The sequence below is a fragment of the Cololabis saira genome, chromosome 21 (genome assembly GCF_033807715.1).
Source record: "Cololabis saira isolate AMF1-May2022 chromosome 21, fColSai1.1, whole genome shotgun sequence".
NCBI classification, from domain to species: Eukaryota; Metazoa; Chordata; class Actinopteri; order Beloniformes; family Belonidae; genus Cololabis; species Cololabis saira.
In genome coordinates this window covers 12,208,441-12,228,719 of record NC_084607.1, presented here as the reverse complement: position 1 = coordinate 12,228,719, position 20,279 = coordinate 12,208,441, and the positions used below count along the sequence as shown (strand labels likewise).

Below are 20,279 nucleotides of genomic sequence, written 5' to 3'. Positions count from 1 at the left end.
GAGTTTAACTGCGGCACTTTTCATGTGCATTTTTGCAGAATGCAGTTGTGCCCAGCTGATTTTTTTTGTGCACGCAGGTACAGTAGACGCCGCCAAGATTCCTGTCCTGTCATTGTCTCCCTGTCACCGTCACCATTCCTCATCTCCCAACAAGAGGTTTCTTTCCCCTGGCTTTTCGGCTGCTGTCATCGCCTGCCACCAAAACAAATGAAAACACAACCAAAGTAACATAATTAAAGGACAGAGACAAAGAACAAAATTGCAGCTGTCAGACTGGCATTGTTCAACAATTACACAGTGTCACTGCAAACAAATCTCAGTAAAAGTGGGTAAAGCGCTGTGCTGTACTTGTCTTAGCGTCTTAAGTCTGCCAATTATATGCGAGTTTTCCTTGAAAAGGGATTTTAGTGGCTTGGTGTAACACACATTAACTGCTCGCAGAGAACTCAGTCATGACTAGAAATTACAGGAAGACTTTTAGTGTCTGCTGTGTGCATGATTTAAAGCATGGATTGTAAGCTATCATCACATTTTCATGCACATAAAACAGATGAAAGGATGCATACACTTACAGAAAGAGATCACAAAGAAAATGAATCATTTCCTGTGATATTTTGTAGACTACAAGAAATAATTTGCTCTTGCTGCAGGGTTGCTTCACCTCAACCTCACCTCTGCTTTTTAATTTTCTGTCACTGCTGCCATCATTCTCTCTCACTAAATATTAGATTCTGCTTTGTTTTTTTCCTCCCTTAGCATTCACAATCTATTTTACGGATCAATGTTTGGTTATTAGCAAATGCTTACATTAAAGCATAATAGAGGATGAACTAGTATATCCACTGGAGCAGACTTTGTGAGTCCGTACAAGGGGTAATTTAAAACCTTAAAGGAGAATTCTTAAACACTTAAAACAACCCTCGGTCTATCATTAGATACTGAGGAGTGTAAACTTTCATTAGGGATAAAAACAACATGAATCAAAAAGCAGGTTGTAAGTAAGAATGGATTATATGTAACAGCAAATACGAATCGCTGACTAGTGGCCATTGAATATTTAATGAAGTTTTGAAAGGGTTGTGTACGGTCATTGACTGGTGGGGAAAAGAAGACAGAAAGTTAAAATAGGAAAGAGACTAATGCTGATGAGCATGCTGTTTGCTGATGAAACATGTTTTGTGCATGTTGGGAACGGCAGCTGTTTTCTGAGTGTATCTCTGGTGAGACCAGTTCCTGAGACCCGACAAGGGAACACTGAGGTCTCTGCATTCATCTTTTAAGCAATAAAAGTGATAAATGGGTTGTTTTCATGATCTCTCAGCTTTAACCAACAGTGGCTGAGCGTCATGTCACTTTTATATATGTACCACATGCAGAAGTGTGTGTTGCAAGAGGCTCAGCGTGTCAACCTTGGAACCTACGATCCTCCCACCCCTCCTCTGCTGTCGTCACAGACACCTCACTTATGTTTTCTTTCCCTTGATCGTGTTTTCGCCTTCACAGTTTGTCTCCAGCGAGCTTCAGTTTATGGTACAATGTGAGAAACATGCGATCACGTACGTATACACACAACAAACATTAAAAACAATCTCACGCCGCACTAGAAAACAAAATGGTTTGGTATCGCCACTGACAGCATGTTCTGTCTGGGGTCTGATAAATCAGTTTGTTCTATTGAAGAGTTCTATGTCAAAGTCCAGGTCGCTTGTTATGAGTCTGAGACATATTTTCTTGTCAGTTTTATACTTCTTGCTTGGAAACCCATTTGGTGTTTACATCTGTTTTATTTTACGGTTTAAAGGGAGAAGAAGAACAGGATCGCTCACCAACAATAGCAGCTTCCCAGTAGAGAAAAATTGCAGGTAGCTAAGGTCACCCTGCCCAAAAAACATTTAACTTGACACTAAAATAAACACGTTATGGCGTCAGTACTTATCAGATAACCTTTACCATTGTACTTCACAATATAAAAACCTCTTCCTTTGGGAGACAATAAAGTGGCCTTTTAGATAAATAACAGCTTTTCAGCATGTTTAATCATAGGTAACGTACAAGAAAGGGTCTCAATTTGACTGACAACAAGCACACAGCATATGTACAAAACAGTTTATCTTCTATGGAGATGTTTGGCTCTTAGTCAGTGTTCCCCCGTTTCCAGGCCCTTAAAGGAGCTTGAGGCAGGATTTATGAAAAAAATGCGTATACGTTTTAAGTTTTCTAGTAATAATTTCAGATGAAGCGTTCCAAACCAAAAAGAATGAGCACTCTAGTGTATCTCTCCGTTGCCTTGAACAGGCTTTGTGCTGCAAAATGCGCTGCAATTCTGGGCCCGAAATTTCCCGCGCTGTCCTGCGGATGTGAGTCAAATGACGCTGCATGTGCGTTCTCCCGTGCCGGCTTCGCTGTTGGCTGCAGTACCCCCGACGGTCGTCGTGGCGCTAATGAGTCTCATTTCTTATTCTTGCCTCAAGCTCCTTTAAAGGTGTGTTGTCACATGTCAAGTGATCTGCTGCTTTCCAACTATGGTAGATGGTTTTCGTTGGTCTGTTATAGTGGCACATGTGGACGTGTCTTCTCGGAACGATAGTGGCGAAAGGAAAACAGATCAGAAACAGATTTGAAGATGAAATCTAAACAAAGATGGGGTTGAGAAGTGGGCATGGCACAACCACGAACCAGAAGGTATAAGGTGGCCGACCAGGTTTAGGGCCTTACTTTGCATTTGAAACGTATTTGAAACTCCCCAGATGAAGTATCAACATCTGCTTTTCTTTATAATATATTATATTTTCAATAGAGGCAGCTCTGAAGATGTAGTATTGATGCAATAGTCTACACAACAGTGCCTTGATGTGCTGTCATATTGTCTTCATCAGGTAGTATGGTATTGTAATATCTGAGTACATACAATACAAGTAAAGAAACTGTGGATCTTTGACTAGTAGTGTGTACTGTGGGCTGATTTACAAGATGGGGAGCGGCTTTTCTGTTGAGCACTGAGTACTTCAGAAGCGGCTGTGGTCCTCATTTCCACCAGTTGTTTCTGATGTTTTCAGATCAGTTTTGAGTGAATGGACACATCCTAATCCCAGAGGAGAAGAGAAAGAGCGAAAGCATCCAAAATGTTTTTCGTTGTCTCATATGAGGACGCAGCATAGCAGCTTGCAGTCCTAATGACCACAGTTACTGCAGTCCCTGAATGTCATTACTTTAGGAGATTTAAAAATATGCAGTGAGGCTTGGGGAGGGGGCCTGAACTTGAGCATGCTAAAGAAGCCAATAATCCTTTTTAATTCTATTAAGACTTTGACTACGCCCAGATAAGATGCCAGCATATTTCCACTGACTAACTCTGTAAAAAGGCTTCGAGACCCACGCAAAAAAACTGAGGAACATTTCTCGCCATCTTCTCAATTAAGTCATTTTACAGCATTTGTTAGTGGTAGGAAACAGAGAGGTGTTGCATTCATTAAGGGGATAGTTGTGTTTATTATAAGGTCTGTCTAATCACTGCAAGCTGGAACAAAGTTTTGGAAATTCCATTTAAATCACTTTATCCGCAAATACCTGTGTGATGTTATCGTGTGTGACAAATGCGTCCTCTCCTGACGTATGACGATGCGGAGGTGAGCTACGTGACTTCCCCACCGCAGTTATCTGCGTTGATTTAAATCAGCACAAGCATCCGCCCTGCTATTTCTGCACCTGTCCAGCCCCACGGACTCATAATCTGATCAAGGAATTCCCCAAAGCTAAAGCATGAGGGAGAGGGGTGGCCTTAATTATCTTCCACAGCGAAGCATGCTGAAATGAATGGCTTTCCCCTCTTGAGATAAAAGCTGAAATACCCCCTTTATTCATAATGACCACGTTGCTGTGCCACCACCTCTGCCGTGTGCACAATGACAGCAGTGTAAATACAGAGGCCCCTCTGACTTGACCCCCGTAATCTAAACACAGAGACTCTGCCTCTGCTTGTTGACGCATATTCATATCCAGAAGGTCCGCAGGGTTGCAGAGAAGTGCGCCAGATGTCATGTTTGACAGGGTGCGTAAGAAGAGCTCAGTGGAGTTTTACCTTCTTCTTCACACAAAACAGAAGACGATAAAAAGTGGTGAAACAGACACAGGTAGACAAGAACCTGTTGCACAAGCACAGGCATATACTGTACGCAGGAATGAAATGTGACTCCTTAGCTACGATATTATGAACCACAACAAAAGTATGATCACATTCCTTCCCACCCTGACACCCCACACCCATCACCCTCACTTTCCCCCATGTACCACTCCATCTGTTCTGCCAACTGCTCTGTGGCGCTTTCCCTTCATTACTGGACCACTTTTCCTGCTCGTACCCTCACACTCACTCACTACCGAGGCACTCCCTCCTTCTCTTTTTTGCTCTTTTGTCTAATCCAAGCTGCTTTTTTTTCTCACTCTCTAAGCTTGGAAGTGAATTGGAAGAAAAAAGAAATGAAAGAAAACGCTTCAGATGTCCCAACCTGTATCGTGCTAAGCATCTCCATGGTTGCACGACCCCCTGAAACAGCCCATCATGCTCCAGTGCACTTGAAAAGCAGCGCAGAGAGCAGGCAGATCAAGGAAATGTGTGAGGGGAAGGAAAGAGAGAAGGCTTTGATAAAGAGAATTTGGAGGGGACTAGAGTAGAAGCCTCCAAACACAACATTTGTTTGAAACACTTATCATTTCTGTTTTAACATTTTATTTCAGCCAAGATCCCCAAAGCGTCTGGTATCCTGTGTGCAAAAAAGCAACTGGCTGCTTGCTGACTATCACAGGAATAACCAAATTTGTAGCTCCGTTTTGTCTTAAATTTTGCTTTTGCACCTCGGGAGACTCTTCGGTGGGCTGGTTAAAAATAATCAATATTTTCACCACTGAATATATAACTGTAGACGCTGTTGTTTCACAACAAAGGCTCAAGAATGGTCAAAATACTACATTTTCCCATGTGTGTTTGTTTTTCATGCAACATGCCTGTATTTTGCATTACTTGGAAATATCACAAAAGGAATATTTTATAACTGTTGCTTGTACAAAAATGTTTATTAGGAGGTAGGTGGAAGGTGCCATTACAAACTGCTTTGCCAGAAACCTTCTATTGTGCAATGACTTCATGTTTCTTGCTTGATGAAAGTTTTGGTTGGTTGGGGTTAAACATAACACATACAGAGCTAGGATCTGATATCAATAAATATGCGGTTAAGTACTTGAATACAGAAAAGAAAACATGTGTTAAGAGAGGACAGGAAAACTTTCAAAACTTTCAACATTCACTTTAATGGTTTGGTTTTTTTGAGTACAGTGGTTATTTCTGCCAATATGGCATTCACAGACGAAAACAAATAATACATGGGAACACAAAAAATATAGCTTTTTCATATATCTGTGGCTCAGTCTAGTAGTTACAACAGGTACAAAAGCAACTCTCTCTGTACCTTGGAGCTAATACTTTTCTGTGTGGTTTATAAAATGACATTGCTATTTACATTCAGTTTGAAGAATTATCATTTTAAGACAAAAAAAAGAAAAGAAATGAAGTTTATGAGTTGATCTAACACAGATAAACACTGATTATTCAAATTTGTGATACAATATATAACATTGATTATAATTACAAGGTTCCATTATCTACATTCAAGTGCTATTAATTATGATGCACAGGAGGGCGGCTGGGTCGCAGACGCGCGTCTCCTGCGTGAGTGGCATAAAACAAGGTGCAACTCAGAGTGGGATCCAGGGGCGAAAGTCAGAGGTTACAAAAAAATTCAGTCAAACCTCCACTTCTGAGAGACAGTCAAAGTGGTTAGTACAGAAAAGTGGCATAGACGAGGAGGAGAAGTTACCTGGTCAGCCTCCTTCCATTCGCTGCCATGGTTACTCAAAATGAGAACAAGAGCATTGCATTACAGCATTATCACTTTTTTGTAATCAATGCTTACACACAGTTTATATTTTAGTTATAGTGATGTAGGGAAGGCTGATTTGCACAGTGGCACATCAAAAGACTGACGGTAAAGATGACGAGGAGGCGAAGCCGGCACTTGTTCGCTCCGTGGGACAGTTGTGTGGATTCATGCGGAGCCGTCTTCACCTCTAAGGTCTGATGGTCTCATTTCACAGCTGCTGCTCGGTGTTTTCAAAGTTGTACAGGGTTTCAGAGAGAAGGGAGGGGCTTGCATTGGGGATTTTTCTGTATGTCACTGCAGACTTCAAGTGTGAGAAGTTGCACTTTGAAAACTAAATTATATACCCTTAATACCAGCCTCCACTCTAGAGGGAAATAAGGTCAATCTGGAAACATTAGCAGCTTCTAAAACTCCTCCTGAAAAATAGACTTTTTTCTTTTTTTTTTTATAAAAATATCTGTTGTTTTTTTTTTTTTGTTTTTTTTTTTTACTGGACGGGTTTGACGTACCATCGAATGTGCTTCTTGTATTTCACATATGTGAGTGTACAAATATGTTACATGTCTTACGTAAGCATGCGTTAGATTGTACTCTTCCATCATAGTCTTCTCGTGGAATTATTCCCTTTCACATAAACTAAGCTTTTTCTATTTTCTCTACCTGCTTTTCTCCCTGATTTATCTTCCAATTCCTGTAAGGTCCGTATACACCTGCTAGCAGACGGTCTGCTGGCTGGACAGTGGGCTCTCCAGAGACACGCTTGTGGGAGACAGGTCTGGACGGGCGTGGGGCTTAAACATGGAGGAAATGTAGAAAGCCTGCAGGCGCAAACAAAAGACATGTCAGAAAAAATACACACCGACCACACATGCCGTCAATCACTCGTTGTTTATAAACCCCGACCGAGAGAAGAGTGAGAAAAGTGAAGGGAAGTGCGTATTGTTAAAGTTAACTTAGTCAACAGAAAGCAGACGGAAACAAATCCTGTGAAGACAAAGATAACTGTTATCCAGGAATGTTTAGCAAACAGTAACTGTGGACGTACCACCCAGTACGCGGTGAGCCCCCCCTGGATGAAGCCGGCGAGCACGTCCGTGGGGTGGTGGCGGTAGTCGGAGATGCGGCTCAGGCCGGTGTAGATGGCGATCATCACCAGCAGGAACTGAACCAGCGGGCGCAGTAGTCGAGCTCCTCGCCACGACAACCGTGCCTGCAGGTAGAACTGCATAAATGAAGATTAATATCGTTACCATATTGCTTTATTGTCTCCGCACTCATTAACATACAAAAGTGGATTCTTCTGCATTAATGCATGCCCCACAAATATAAACAGATAATTACGTCTAATGGCTAAAGTTTTGTAAACCTTGGCAAAGCACTTTAGGCGAAACATGTGCATCCATTAAATTCAGCTATGCAGAAGGGAAATAAAAACTCGGCGTGAAGCCATTAAAAGTAGCGTCGGAGTCAGTCTCAGTATCAGAAGTTTCTGTGTGGAGCTAAAACTTTGTGCAAATGGGGTCGAGCGTTAGGGTGAGCGTGATTTAGACGCTCGGTGAGCTGGTTGGAGGTCTATCTGGGCCCGTCAGCCACCGGGGAGCACGTGGCCTACATTCCTGCTGGGAAGCAGACTCTCACAGACTCCTTCTCTGCCTCTCCTGTCTCGTCTTGAAAGCAGGTGTTCTCCTGTAACTGGCTGTGATCCGGGTGGCATGTACCTACAGGCTCGACACAGTCTCTCCAGGTTCTCTACAGTGTCTACAACGAGGAGCTAACCTATTTGGGAAGTTGTGTCTGTGCATGGAATGTGTATGTGTGTGGTGTGTGTGTGTGTGTGTGTGTGGTGTGTGTGTGTGTGTGTGTGTGTGTGTGTGTGTGTGTGGGGGGGGGTTGGGGGTGGGGATTGGCATGAGAGATAGAAACCAAAAGCTGTACAGACAGAGGCCTTTGGATTTTTCAAAACCACTTCTTCTCTTCTGTTTCCTCGCCCACCACTGTGTCCTCATTTTGGCTGATAAAAGAACTACTCATTTGGACTCATTTAGGTCACCTGAAAAGTATTAGTTCTGGATACATTATGAACTTGGAAGAGAACGTGCTTTTGTCTTTCTAACTGCCTCAAACTCAGTTACCCCGCATATACGGCCATACAGTGAAAGAGATGAAGAGATTTAGTTTTTTTTTCTGAGTTGAGGGTGTCTATTGCTGAAAGAAGCCTGTCGATCTCTCAGCAGGCATATTCAACCCTCCACCCCCTCCTCTAAATGAGACCCACAACAAGGCCTCCTCTGTTTGTGAAGCCTCTTCATCTATTCATGCTCCCCGTGGAAAACAGTCTGCCTCATTCTCCACCAACCCCCTCCCCATCTCTCGGCCTCACCAGTGCTTTTGGTTTGAAGCAGAATGCCTGTAGAGAACGGCCGCTCTCGGAAAATCTCCTCCCTCATAATCAGGAGCGAATGTGCTGAGCGGCGCAAGTTTAATTACCACAGTTGATAGGGAACGGTGCTGCGTTTAATAAATAACAAGAAATTTAGAGCCGTAACATTTCCCAACGCTTTAAACACAGTACCAGGTACTGTAAATATGCAGCGTGGGCTCAGGTGACTCCGAAGGTCACATTCTTGTGTGTTTCTGCACGTGTGTGTGTGTGTGTGTAAAGCAGAGGGGACTTACTGCCAGATAAAGCATGGTGTACATTGCAAAGGAAGCATGGCCCGAAAAAAAGGACTTCCTGAAAGAGACGATAAAAAGCAATAGGTTACACATTAAATGTATGATTCAACTTACTGTAAACCTCACACTTGGTGAGCAAAAAGCCACATGCACATAAGCCACACACCTTGCCTCCTCCACCATCTTCGTGTTGCGCGGCCTGCAGTTCACCTCGGAGACGTAGCTGCCCGGAGTGCAGTTAATAGAGGCGTAGGTGATGTTGCAGACGGAGAGGAAGTTGGGTCGGAGGCGACCCACGCTCAGCTTGGCCATATTGGTGAGAGACTGACCCACACAGCAACCAAACAGGAAGCTCCCCAGTTCTTTGTACAGGCATGAAACATAGCGGTTTCGAACAAAGGCCCGCGAGTGTACACCTCTAAAACGCACCCGGTAGCATTCACCCAATGCAATCTGAAAAGGAAATTAAATAGAAAAAAAAAAATAATGCACATGCTCAATCATAGATGACAACTTTAACTCACTTTTTCATGCATCGTTGCCTTACCGTTAAGCCCGTGATGGCGATGCCGCCAGCAATGAGCAGGGTGTCGGGGATTGCCTCCCGCTCCAAGAAGGGGTAGGTGATGCTGGAGTCTCCGCAGAAGAAGCCCCGCTTGTATGCAGTCACTGCTTTCAATTCACACGCAAAAAATGGGATGGAGGCTGATAAAATGAAAAAGGAAAAAAAAAAGGGAGGGAAGCCAGGTTAAAAAGAAAAAAAGATGGTTTGATGAGTGTCTGCAACGTGGCTCACGAGAACAGAGGGACAGACAAAGCGAGACACAGAGACGCAACGACAGCTGGTAACGTGAAGGTGGCCTTCCTCTGCCTCACATGGGAATGTCATGAGATGCCGTATAATGAGATTGGCTGCAATATCATGTTTCATTCATTTTGAGGACATGATTTTCCGATATCTGGGGATCAAGCATTCCACTCATAGCTGCTTTAAACAGTCGTGGCAGGTGAGGACGGACAAAGGGAGACACACAGAGACAGGGGCGTTAGTACGATGGCGGAGAATTCAGAAGGGAAAGACGGAAGACGTTATTAGAAAACATGTCAAACACAAAAAAAAATCCAACTTTATTGGATTAAGGAAGGACAATAAAATCACCATAAAGTTAGGTATTAACAATTACGCTGCTGGAAAGTAATATCTGATGGCTTGATCCAACTCTACTTGTATTAACTGCTGTCTTGTATTAAATTTCCTGGCAGGCCACATATTATGAGCTTTTGAAACAGATCAAAGTCTGACTCGCAAAAGCAAACAAGCATCACGATTGTGAAAGCTAACTGGCTAAAAGTCGTGTCACATTTTAATGAAATGGCAGGAATTGCTGTTACCATTCGTCCCTGCAAAATGACCCCTGAGCTGCTGTTTTTATTCTGCACTGCAACTTCAAACTAGCAGTGAGCAGCGCTGTAAAGGCTTGCCCGGCGTGCTCCACTTCTCTGTGCCTTATCCCATGTCCCCTTGTCACCCCGTGGAATGCAGAGAGAACATGGGACTAATCATTAACCTCTGTGCCTCTCCCTCTCATCCCAGGCCTGCTGGTTGGCTGGAACCAACCCAGGCCAAAAAGGCTTGCTCCTGCCAGGGAATCTCTCAGACTACGTGACTGAGCAGTGCACAGGATGCACATGTAAAATTAGGCCAAAAGTTACAACAAGCAAATATGCACTTGAACACACAAACAACTGCTGAAAACATGGCTTTAATCAAAAGCCACAGATCAATAACAGATGCATCACTGTTGAGTATGTTCTCAGAATCAGGCTCAAATTGGTTATGATTCAGTTTTAGATTTTTTTTTCTCTCATTTAATCCATAGTTACCCACGTGTGCCTTCCATCTTTTGTCCATCAATGAAATAAAAAAAAAAATTCTACTAGAGTTAAAAGTTAGTGAACTCTATTCAAAGTCAAGCTGCCCTGACAGAAAGACAAAACAGAGCGATGTTCAGGAAATACGGGAGGAAAACAGGCTGCAGACAGATAGCGCAGGCTGTGACGCCAACAAAGACAGGGAGAGAGATAGAAGACACCTCTCATCTGACCCTGATCTCTCACTCATCTCTCAGTCACCACGTCCACAGGCAGCGCATCACACACACCTTCTGCAGACTTCCTTTCATCCTTTATTTTCAACTTATGGCTTGATCTCGATATCAGAGCACGTCAAAACTTTTGAAATACTACTCTGAGATAATAAAGTACAGCATTAAATGCAAAGTAAGTAACTACACATTGCTTGCCTCTTGTGATCTTTCATTTTTTGTGAGCAATGCGTTATGCTTGCGTGGACTCCACCCCACAGAGACATGTGCAGAGATTGCTACACATCCAAAGGAATAGAAAACTTATTAACTAAAATCAATGGAAAGCTAGGTAAACATGTTTTTTGAGTAGTGTTAATTAAAAGAAATCATGATTCCTTTTTTGTCTCCTGCCTCTAAATATGACATTCAGAAATATGGATTTGGTTCACATTTGGGGAGGATTTCTTTCACTTGGATGTAACACATGACATTCTGATTTAATTATGTTTTAATGCCACATAAGTGGATAATGCAACTTAAAACGAAGAGCTGAGAGGAATTTGTAATTTTTTAATGCCGCATTTGCTTTTGAAATTTTTTGATGATACTGTGGAACGCCTCTGTGTTCTCAGACGCTGCTAATTAGGTTCTGTGTTTGATAATTAATTAAATGTTTGAAATGTAAGTGGGCCAATTTTGTGGCAAACAGAGACAGGCTTTTTTCTCTTCCTCCATGTAATCTATAAAGAGCTCCTCTCTGACTTCTCGTCGAATTCTATAACGCCACCCGCTCTCTCTCAGTAATCGATATGTTTCTGCATTGACAAAGAGATAATGGATATGACCTCCATTAAGGCCCAAATACTCTAAAGTTACACTATGAACACGGACTTCTTCAGGGATCGTTTTCAACACATATTGTCAAATGTGGCCCATGAAGTCCTGAGCTACACATAAGCATATTTTATCACGCATTGCATGCCAATATAGACGGTATGTGGTGGAAATTTACCACTTCTGCAAGAAGTGCAACTTCCCTCTCATAGACATGAAATAATGGCTGTGACAAAATGGCTTACAACAGCTATTTGCTATTTGCAGAGATTCCTCATCCTGAGCTGCATCACAAGTTTTCTAAAAGAAAACAATAAATACGAAGTACAGGGGCTACGTTGCTCTGTGTCGCCATAATCCCAGCTCTTGTGTCACGCTTTGCAACTACATCAAAACTGTTTTTACAGCAAGACACAAAAACAAGTCACATCATCTGTCAGGCAGCTGTGAGCAAACTTCTGCACCTGGCCAAGACATGCCTAAAAGACAGCCAGAGCAGGAGGGCCTGCGAGGGGACGCGGAAGGAGCTCAGAAGTGGGACGGTTCGCACAGCCGGGCCAAAATGTGCCGCTCGCTGGGCCTGACATTCAAAAACAGGAATGCTTTCAAATAGTCAAAAGGGACAGAAAGAAAAGAAAGGGAAGGGGGAGGGAGGGAGGAAGGAGAAGAGGGGATATGTGCCTCACTCTGAGAAACTGTTCTGGTTCTAATTTACACATCTATGACCGCAGCTCAGAATGAGCTCACTGTGAGAGCAGAACAACAAAAACAGAAAGTGGTTAAAAGAAGAGCGCAGCGAATAAAGAGGACAGATGGTTGTTATTCATCGACATAATCATATTGCTCCACTGATGATCAATGCAGAGTCAAACTAAAAACTAGGCTAAAATGAACGGTCGGGAGATTAGACTATCGATAAATGGAGCAAAGGGCATCGTTACTGGTGTGACGGAAAACTGGAGGGATGAAGCCGTGAGCGATCCAGCAAGGGTTTCTCTACAAGGAACAGCAGACGGAGGCTATTAGTGCTGGTTCTGGAATGTGAAGGTCAGAGATTTGGGCTCTGCTGGGACCCACTCTGTAAACACGACCCCGCCTAAACCAGCAGAATACCCCCAACACACATATAGACTCAACACATTCAGATACACATAAAAAAAAAAACACATTTCTAGCCACACGGACTCAAAGACAAATCAAATAAACCACAAGATACACCAGAACATGCAGCAAAAATTGACCAACAAAACAAACCAGAGCCAGACCCAGTAAACCACATAAAATTAAATAATCCTAAGGATATATAGCAAGGAAAACAGCCCTTTTTCAATCATGAGCTGAAATCAACCCATATGCATGTTGATATACAGCCTGGACAGCCGACTAGCGTGACAGGGCCTAAAGCTATAGCTAAGCAACAGTAATGGCATCTGTCTCGTCAATATATTTACCAATAATATATGACGACTCAGGCGTCATCCTGCATTTGTCCTTTGACGTAAATAGAGGGCAAACAGGGACCTGTCAACATAACTCCATCTGGCTCGCGGTGCGCGAGTCTGCTCGTGTCTAAGCTGTGCAACACCCTTCACGGGTGGTCTCGCCTCACTAGGGCCCCGACCGTTTTGCTTTAATTAAACAACATTTTAGGCAACTTGTCAGTAGAAATTTACACGACTTGGTGAACTAAAACATGCAGTGCTGCAATTTGAATATTTGCAGGAATGACAATCCCTGGTAATATTATCAGGAGCAGCCTCACAGCCGACCTAAGAATGTCAAAAGTCAGTGTTGAGCTGGAATGGGGTTGCCTGTGCGGTTGCAATATTTGTGCAAAAATGTTTTTACACTCCATGAATGGAATGTCAACTAGCTAGTCTTGAGCTCCTACGTTAACTAATCTCTAATGAGTTTCTGTCTGTTTGTGAATGGCAAAATTCAGAATTTAGTTTTACTTGAATCAAAGATGGTCCAGAAAGACACTTAATATAAGATGAAACTGGCTCTGATACAAAAACAGAGACAAACACTGTTTCTCTGTACACTGTACGGCAGAGCACACACAACACAAAGTGAAGTCATTTGTACCAAGGTTGTAATTATGATTGGCAGTCATAGGGAATACACCCAAAATATTGTGCATTTATGAGTGAGTGCAAAAGTTGGGTTCTTCCTTGGTGGCCCGATGCAGGTGACAGAGAGGCAGGAGAACAATGACTGATTTATTTATATTTATATATAATTGGCTGGATTGTTCCAATAGACTGATCTGTTTTGTCTGCCCTGATGGCATCACAAAAGAGATTTCTCAGTGACAAACAAAGGGGGTCTGAGGAGCCATAACAGTCTTGGATCCTGAGCCACCTGCTATCGTCAACATCTGCTGCAGCTGTTATTCAGACAAGCCTTAAATATAACCCTTGTTTCGTTTACCATCATGCACCCAGCTCGTAGGGACAAGACAAGGCCAAAAGTGAAGGAATGAGACAGATAATTGTCCCATTCCCACCAGAGATAATACAATCTCTGAAACCATTCAGGAAAAAAACAAAACTTGTTGGAGGGGTTATGGGGGTCCTACTGCTTTTAAGGTGGTTCACCTCTTACAAGTCTACCTGAAGAGATCTTTCTTGCCCTTTCCATAATTACTGTTGCCACTGGCCGGTGGAGACATGCCTCCGCAGCTGCATCCGTTCCCCCCACACTTCTCTGCCCTGCTTCTAGCGACCTGGAGCTCAGGGCGTGAGTGGTGAGTCTTGAAGTGGGTTTTTCTGTCTGCTTTCCTGATTCAGCAGGAACATAAAGGACATGCCACTGTGGTATGTACCTTGGAAACTTGGTGGTTTTTGAATTGTGAAGGTAAGGGTGAGTGCAGTGAGTTGAGAGTCTGGCAGTCTGGCAATGTCAGAACAGCACAGGGCTGTGGCTTAAACCGCAAAGATGCCTATAGCATTCTGTGCGTACTGTATGGTAACAGTAAAAAGGCTGTTTTGACTTGCAGAGGAACACGTAATTTGAGGGGATAATAAAGGGAGCGATGATTCCACCAGGTGAGTAGTGAAACAATAATAAGATTGTGCTGATAATAGAACATAATGAAGCAAAAGAGGCCCCTTTGTGTGGGACGAGCAGAAGACGGTGGGTCATCAGTTCTGTCAGAGCCAAAAACAGAGATAGAGTCTGGAGTTGGGAGTAAGGCAGAAAATCTGATGGTAAGCCTCTCCAGACCTATTCCAGCTAATGAGCACTGCGGATTAGAGTGCTGCACACATCTTATTGACTCATTACAGCTAATACCTATGGACCACCCAAGGCACTTCTGGAACCGCCATTGAAGAGACGATTGCAGCTGTCTCATTAAAAGTACATTTGAAGCTGTTTGCTGCCTGAATATTTCCTATCCTTTTCTAAGAATGACTTCCTCACTGAGACATAAACAGACAGCTGTGTTTACGATTCCTTCGGGGCCCCTGGGTTGGACCTTTAACCCCTACTGTAGATCTTCAGCCCTCTTCTCTCTTTCCATATCCTTCCCCAAGGCTGTTCTCTCGTTCAGGTTGTCACTTGCCCCTCGGTCTTACGGCATCTGAAAGATCTCTGAAGCCTGAGCTGTCTGTGACATATTAAAAGGCAATGGAATAAATATAAGAAAGCACAGCGAAAAGGAGCCTTGCGGTCTGTTTAAGGGAAGGTGCACCTAATGGATTCCTGGACCTCTATACTGCTGTCAAATGGAAAGGAAATGCATTAATACATTAGCAGGGGGTGTAAGCGAATTCACTTCTTCCACTGTCTAATCATTTGGCTGACCACATTTTAATGTCTCTCCATCTGTCAGCCGCAGAGTGACGCTAGCGTGCGTCTTCGGTGTCAGTGGCCAAAGACGCTCAGCAAAAACGCGACATGCAGAGTTGTCAACAAACACCAAGCACATGGAAGCCGTAGTAGGATTTCTGATTATGTGTGACTCACGTGCATTCAAGCACCACATTTCACACACAAAATACACAGGAAAACAATTTGATATTCCTGTGCAAGCACACCCAAGCGTGCTGTGGCGTGCTGGTCTCCTGCTCTCCCACTCACTCGGCAGCTTTTTTTATGCCAAAAGAACAGGACCAGAAACACTTGAACATAAAGCTGCCAGCTGCCAAAACGCACATACAGACATAAAAATCAAAACACTTTTGCACACCTGACAGCACTGTAGACCCACAGAGTCCCAAAATAGAGTTCGTTTTAAAGAAAAGAGAGGGAACCATCAGTAGAGATAAGCTGAAAACAGGGAGCCCTTTACGATTCTGATCACTGAGGTAGACGCTAGTCATCTCGACCTGGCATGCTGCGTCATGTCTAAAAGTAAAACACACATTCACGTAGAATAATGATCCACTGAATCCAGCTTTCTCTTTCTATTGTACACAGAAACTTGCTCTGTTGTAGAGTTAAAGAACTGCGACATAAATACACACATGTACACTCTCTCTGGCTAACATGTTGTGCATATCAGGTATGTGTGAAAATGGCACGCTCTGGTAATTAACCTTTAGAAAAAAGGTCAGGCCTGGAGTTAGCCCTCATGTTCCATTAGAAGGAAATAGTGAGTTTTAAATGCCATCTTCATTCATTTCCCCCTGATTACCCTGGAAAGAGAGTCAATAACGGACTTCATTGGGGTGATGACAGAGTACGGACCAGTGAAGGGGGAAACGGCGGCGCAGGCTGCAAGACTTGTCCACGCATGCTCCTCAAAAATAACAAACACTCAAAGTCTCATGACCTCTGGGTGACTGGACCCTAAATCTCAGTTGCAGCTACGGGGCATAGATTTTGTCAGCTCTTCTTTAGTCAACATCCCCATTTGCATAACAGGAATGCATAAATACACCTCAACACACAAGCAAACACTTGACCAGACTCAGGCATTTGCATTCTGTAGCTTGCAGGAAGGACTGCTGAGCTGAAGCAGTGCAATCCATCTTTGTGAAGCATCTATTACGTGCATGCCCTAAGAGCCCCATAAACAAAACTGTCTTATTACTAAAAAGTTTAGTGATGTTAGAAGAGTCAGGTGTTGAGTAAGCATATGCTCAGGTAAACAGAATCAAGGCCAAAGTTAGAATTCCTCGGGGATTAAAAAAAATACAGAAAAAACAGTACCACAACATATTCACTTAAAGTCGCTACTTTGAGGTAAATCCCAACAGAAAAGCTGTAAAAAAAAAAACACAGAAAATTGTCTTATCTCTCTTCAGCTTATCACATAATTGCCACGATGCCTCGGGTGAAATTTCCCCCTTACAGAAGTGAATGAGCCCCATTTAAAAGATGAATAATGCTGCCAGGTCATCGGTCTGATGGGATCTGCTGGTGGAACTTCTGAAGGAAGATGTTGTTAGTCAGAGATAAGAGGGCTGCGTGAAATAAAGGGCCCAATTCACTTCTAATAAGGGATGCCTTTCACTGCCTACCAATGAGTCAAAGTCAGACATCTGTTGATAGCTAGGATGATGGTTACCAGGACAGAGACTGGGAGGATGCAATCAGACTGATGGGAGTCTATAATTAAGGGCTAACAATATGTATCATTAACAACAGTGTAGTGACTGAACTATTTACCAATTGTGATATATAATTGATGATTTAGTGATTTTCTGGATTAGGGGTCAAAGCTTCTGGCAGCACATCTGGTTGTATTCAAAAAATAACCACTGATTATATCATATTTAAAAATGTGAACACACACAGACACACACACACACACATTTTTATCTGAAACTCAAAAGACTTGCTTTCATCTAACAGCTGTATCGCTTTATCCCAGAGGGTCGTGGGGTTTTTGGCGGTGAGCTCAGCTGATACCGGATAAGAGGCAGGGTACATCCTGGACGGGACAGGACTTCACCCTCTCCCACACTCACTCACACCTATCGCCTGTTCACAACCAGGATTTAACCAAACATGCTTGTTTTGGGACTGAGGGAGGAAACTGGAGCATTTGAAAAAAAGAAGGCACTTGGAGAGAAGGAGCCGAGCTCCAGCCAGCAGTTTTCTCAAACCTTCTTGCTGATTCAAAACTGTCTTGAGTTGCACAACCGCTCCAATTCCTGAATTATTGGAGATGAACATGTAAAAAATATGGAAATAAATATGACCTTCTATGTCCCATAGGTCAATCAATACTCTTAAACCACTCAGTTGTGGATGGGAGGTAACCCAGCGTTGTTAGCTACCAAGCGTTGTTAGCTAGCCACAGGAAAGTACGAAAGTAAAAAGCTGCAGTTGTGTGAGGGAAAGTTGTTTTTGTCTTAGGACAAGAACCAAAAGAGACAATTTCCTCACCTGTGCCAACAGCTGGTGAGTTTGGTCACTTCCTAAGCCCACAACCAAAACCTTTGACAGGTGTGCAAGTGACTACCTGATAATAGCATGCCTCCAGGCGTTGAGAATTACACGGCAATGAAACTAACCGCCTCACACTGTTGTTTCGTTTGCCCTGTTTTCTTTCGTCTGCTTTAACTGCCAACGAGCATGGGACTTGTCAGTCTGCCTTGACGGGTTCTGCTTCTCTTGTATTTACTGCTGATACCAATAATTACTCACTCAGACAACAGTGGCCCTCCCACTTCAATCTTTGTCATGTGAGACTAATACAGGAAACTCATACAATCTTATTTGTTTTCAAAATTAGGAAAAAACACAAGATGCAAAACTGCTCCATTGAGTTTGAAGGATTCCCCACTGGGCTGGGGAGTAACTGAGCTCTGAGACGCTGGTAACTGGAAGCATGGAAGGCTCTGATTTTAAATCCAGCATGAGGCCTTTCTGTGGAGTTTGCTTGTTCTCCTCATGCTTGTGTGGGCTTTTGCCATATATTCCAGCTTCCTCCCACAAACAAAAACATGCACTTTAGATTGGCTGGTAATCCTAAGTGACTGTTAATGCTAGATTGTCTCAATGTGGATCTGTGATGGATGAGAAACCTGCACAGGATGTACCCCACCTCTTCCCCAAAGACAGCTGGAACAGGCTCCAGCACCCCCAAACAAACGCGAATAGGATGAAAGTGGTATAAACAAAACAAAAAAGATGGATAGGTACTCATAATTGCTCAGAGCACCATTGTTTCATCAGCTTTTTAGACAGAAGGCAATACTGTTGTCTTTCTGCACATTTTGCAGTATATTTGTGGCAGATTAAAAATGTGGTATATTCTAAAAACATTACACAGGAAAGCAATTTGATTATCACGTCACAGCCAAAACGAAATGAACCGTCAGAAGCACGCCTCAAAACAATAACTGTTCATTTTTAATATTTGATGAAACAACATTTTTCAATTCTAATATCACTTAATGTCTATTAAGTTAAGAAAAAGTTTCTTCTCACTATGGACATAATCTCTGACTGAGGTCACAGTGGGAAACTTCTGACCATATCAACGTAAGCCTGTTATACAAGCCTCAAACTTGGTGAACGCTGATATTCCAGCATCACAGAATAACAATTATTCTACAACCTATGGAATCAATCCACGATGCATTATGAATAAATCTAATCATATTTGTGTCTACATGATGAATGACATTACCACTCACAATTACTCAGCTGACAGTCTCCAAAGGCAGACTTTCCTTTTCCAATAATAAAAGTTAAAGCTTTATAGTTTCTGCTGCTTGACTCAATAGAAGTAGAGGGTACAATGTAATGAAATAAATAAAGAAATTATATTAAACATCCACTTCTATCACAAGTGGCTCCTAAACCCAACTATCAGCTGGTGTCCATAGGTCATGTGTATGTAATAACTCACTTTGGTCAGTGGTTAGGACAGCAGTCCTCAATTATATATAATGCACATTGTAAAAGGACTTTCTATTTGTTTTAGTGCTTCTGACAACTCATTTTATAGAATTATAAGCCTGCATAGTGTTGCAGCCGAGCATTGTAAATTACTTGGGGATAATATTCAGTAATCCTGCAGGGAGAGGCTGAAGTGCTCAGACCAGGGGTAATTTTCGGCACGAGAACACAAGCACGGGACATGTTTTTTATCCCTATTCCCACGTTCTTCTCCCGGGAACTTTGTGGGTTTCCATGGGAACAGATGAATTCCCGGGACAACTCTTCTGCTGCCAACTGAGACCCCCTCCTCTCCCCCTCCTCTCCCTCTCCTCTTCTCCCTTCTGCCCCCACGTGCAGGCAGGCAGAGACGTGAGTTTTCTTCCAGTTTGAACACTTTCCATTTCACTTCTGGAAAAACTGCTGTGGAATTTTGTTAGATTGATCGCCCACCCCAAAGCTCTTTTTTTCCCCTCTCTCTCAAAAACCAACCTTGTTTCTAAGAAGTAGCTTTTTTTTTTTAAATAAAACTGAAGTTTTCACAAGAAATTATTCCATTTGACGCTGCACAACAGTTGGTGAGGGGACGGTTTAGGTGCATATGTTAGAAATATGATTACCGGCATCTTACCGACAATTAGACATATTACATCCAAGCAGACGAGCATCTTTCTTTTGGTGCAAAACGAGCTTTGGTGCTCGTGGGGCTGCTGGCTGAGGAAGTGTTTCCCGGCTCCGTTCTCCCTCGCCTCCCCGGGAGCTCCGCTGTCCGCCAGCCGCAGCTGCAGCTCCGCGTCCCGGCCCAGCGTGCTGCCGTGCGTCCCGCTCGAGTTCACCTTCTGCATTTTCTGTTTTTCTTTTTCTTTTTTTTTTTTTTTTTGCGTGTGTGTGTTTCAAACAAGTTTCT

General features: G+C 43.0%; 1 protein-coding gene across 1 annotated transcript in view; it reads right to left on the bottom strand.

The window, feature by feature from the left end:
• Positions 1 to 5,279: 5,279 nt before the first annotated feature.
• The window catches only part of ppap2d (phosphatidic acid phosphatase type 2D), a 15,344-nt gene continuing 344 nt past the window's right edge, over positions 5,280 to 20,279 (bottom strand). Inside the window, exons 1-6 of the mRNA XM_061711888.1 lie at positions 20,004 to 20,279; positions 9,157 to 9,314; positions 8,776 to 9,062; positions 8,610 to 8,667; positions 6,979 to 7,155; positions 5,280 to 6,751 (exon numbers count right to left, since the gene is read on the bottom strand). The exon at positions 20,004 to 20,279 is cut by the window's right edge and continues 344 nt beyond it. Of these exons, the coding sequence (XP_061567872.1) occupies positions 6,647 to 6,751; positions 6,979 to 7,155; positions 8,610 to 8,667; positions 8,776 to 9,062; positions 9,157 to 9,314; positions 20,004 to 20,217 (999 nt within the window). The 5' untranslated portion in view covers positions 20,218 to 20,279 and the 3' untranslated portion in view covers positions 5,280 to 6,646. The remainder of the gene's footprint in view (positions 6,752 to 6,978; positions 7,156 to 8,609; positions 8,668 to 8,775; positions 9,063 to 9,156; positions 9,315 to 20,003) is intronic.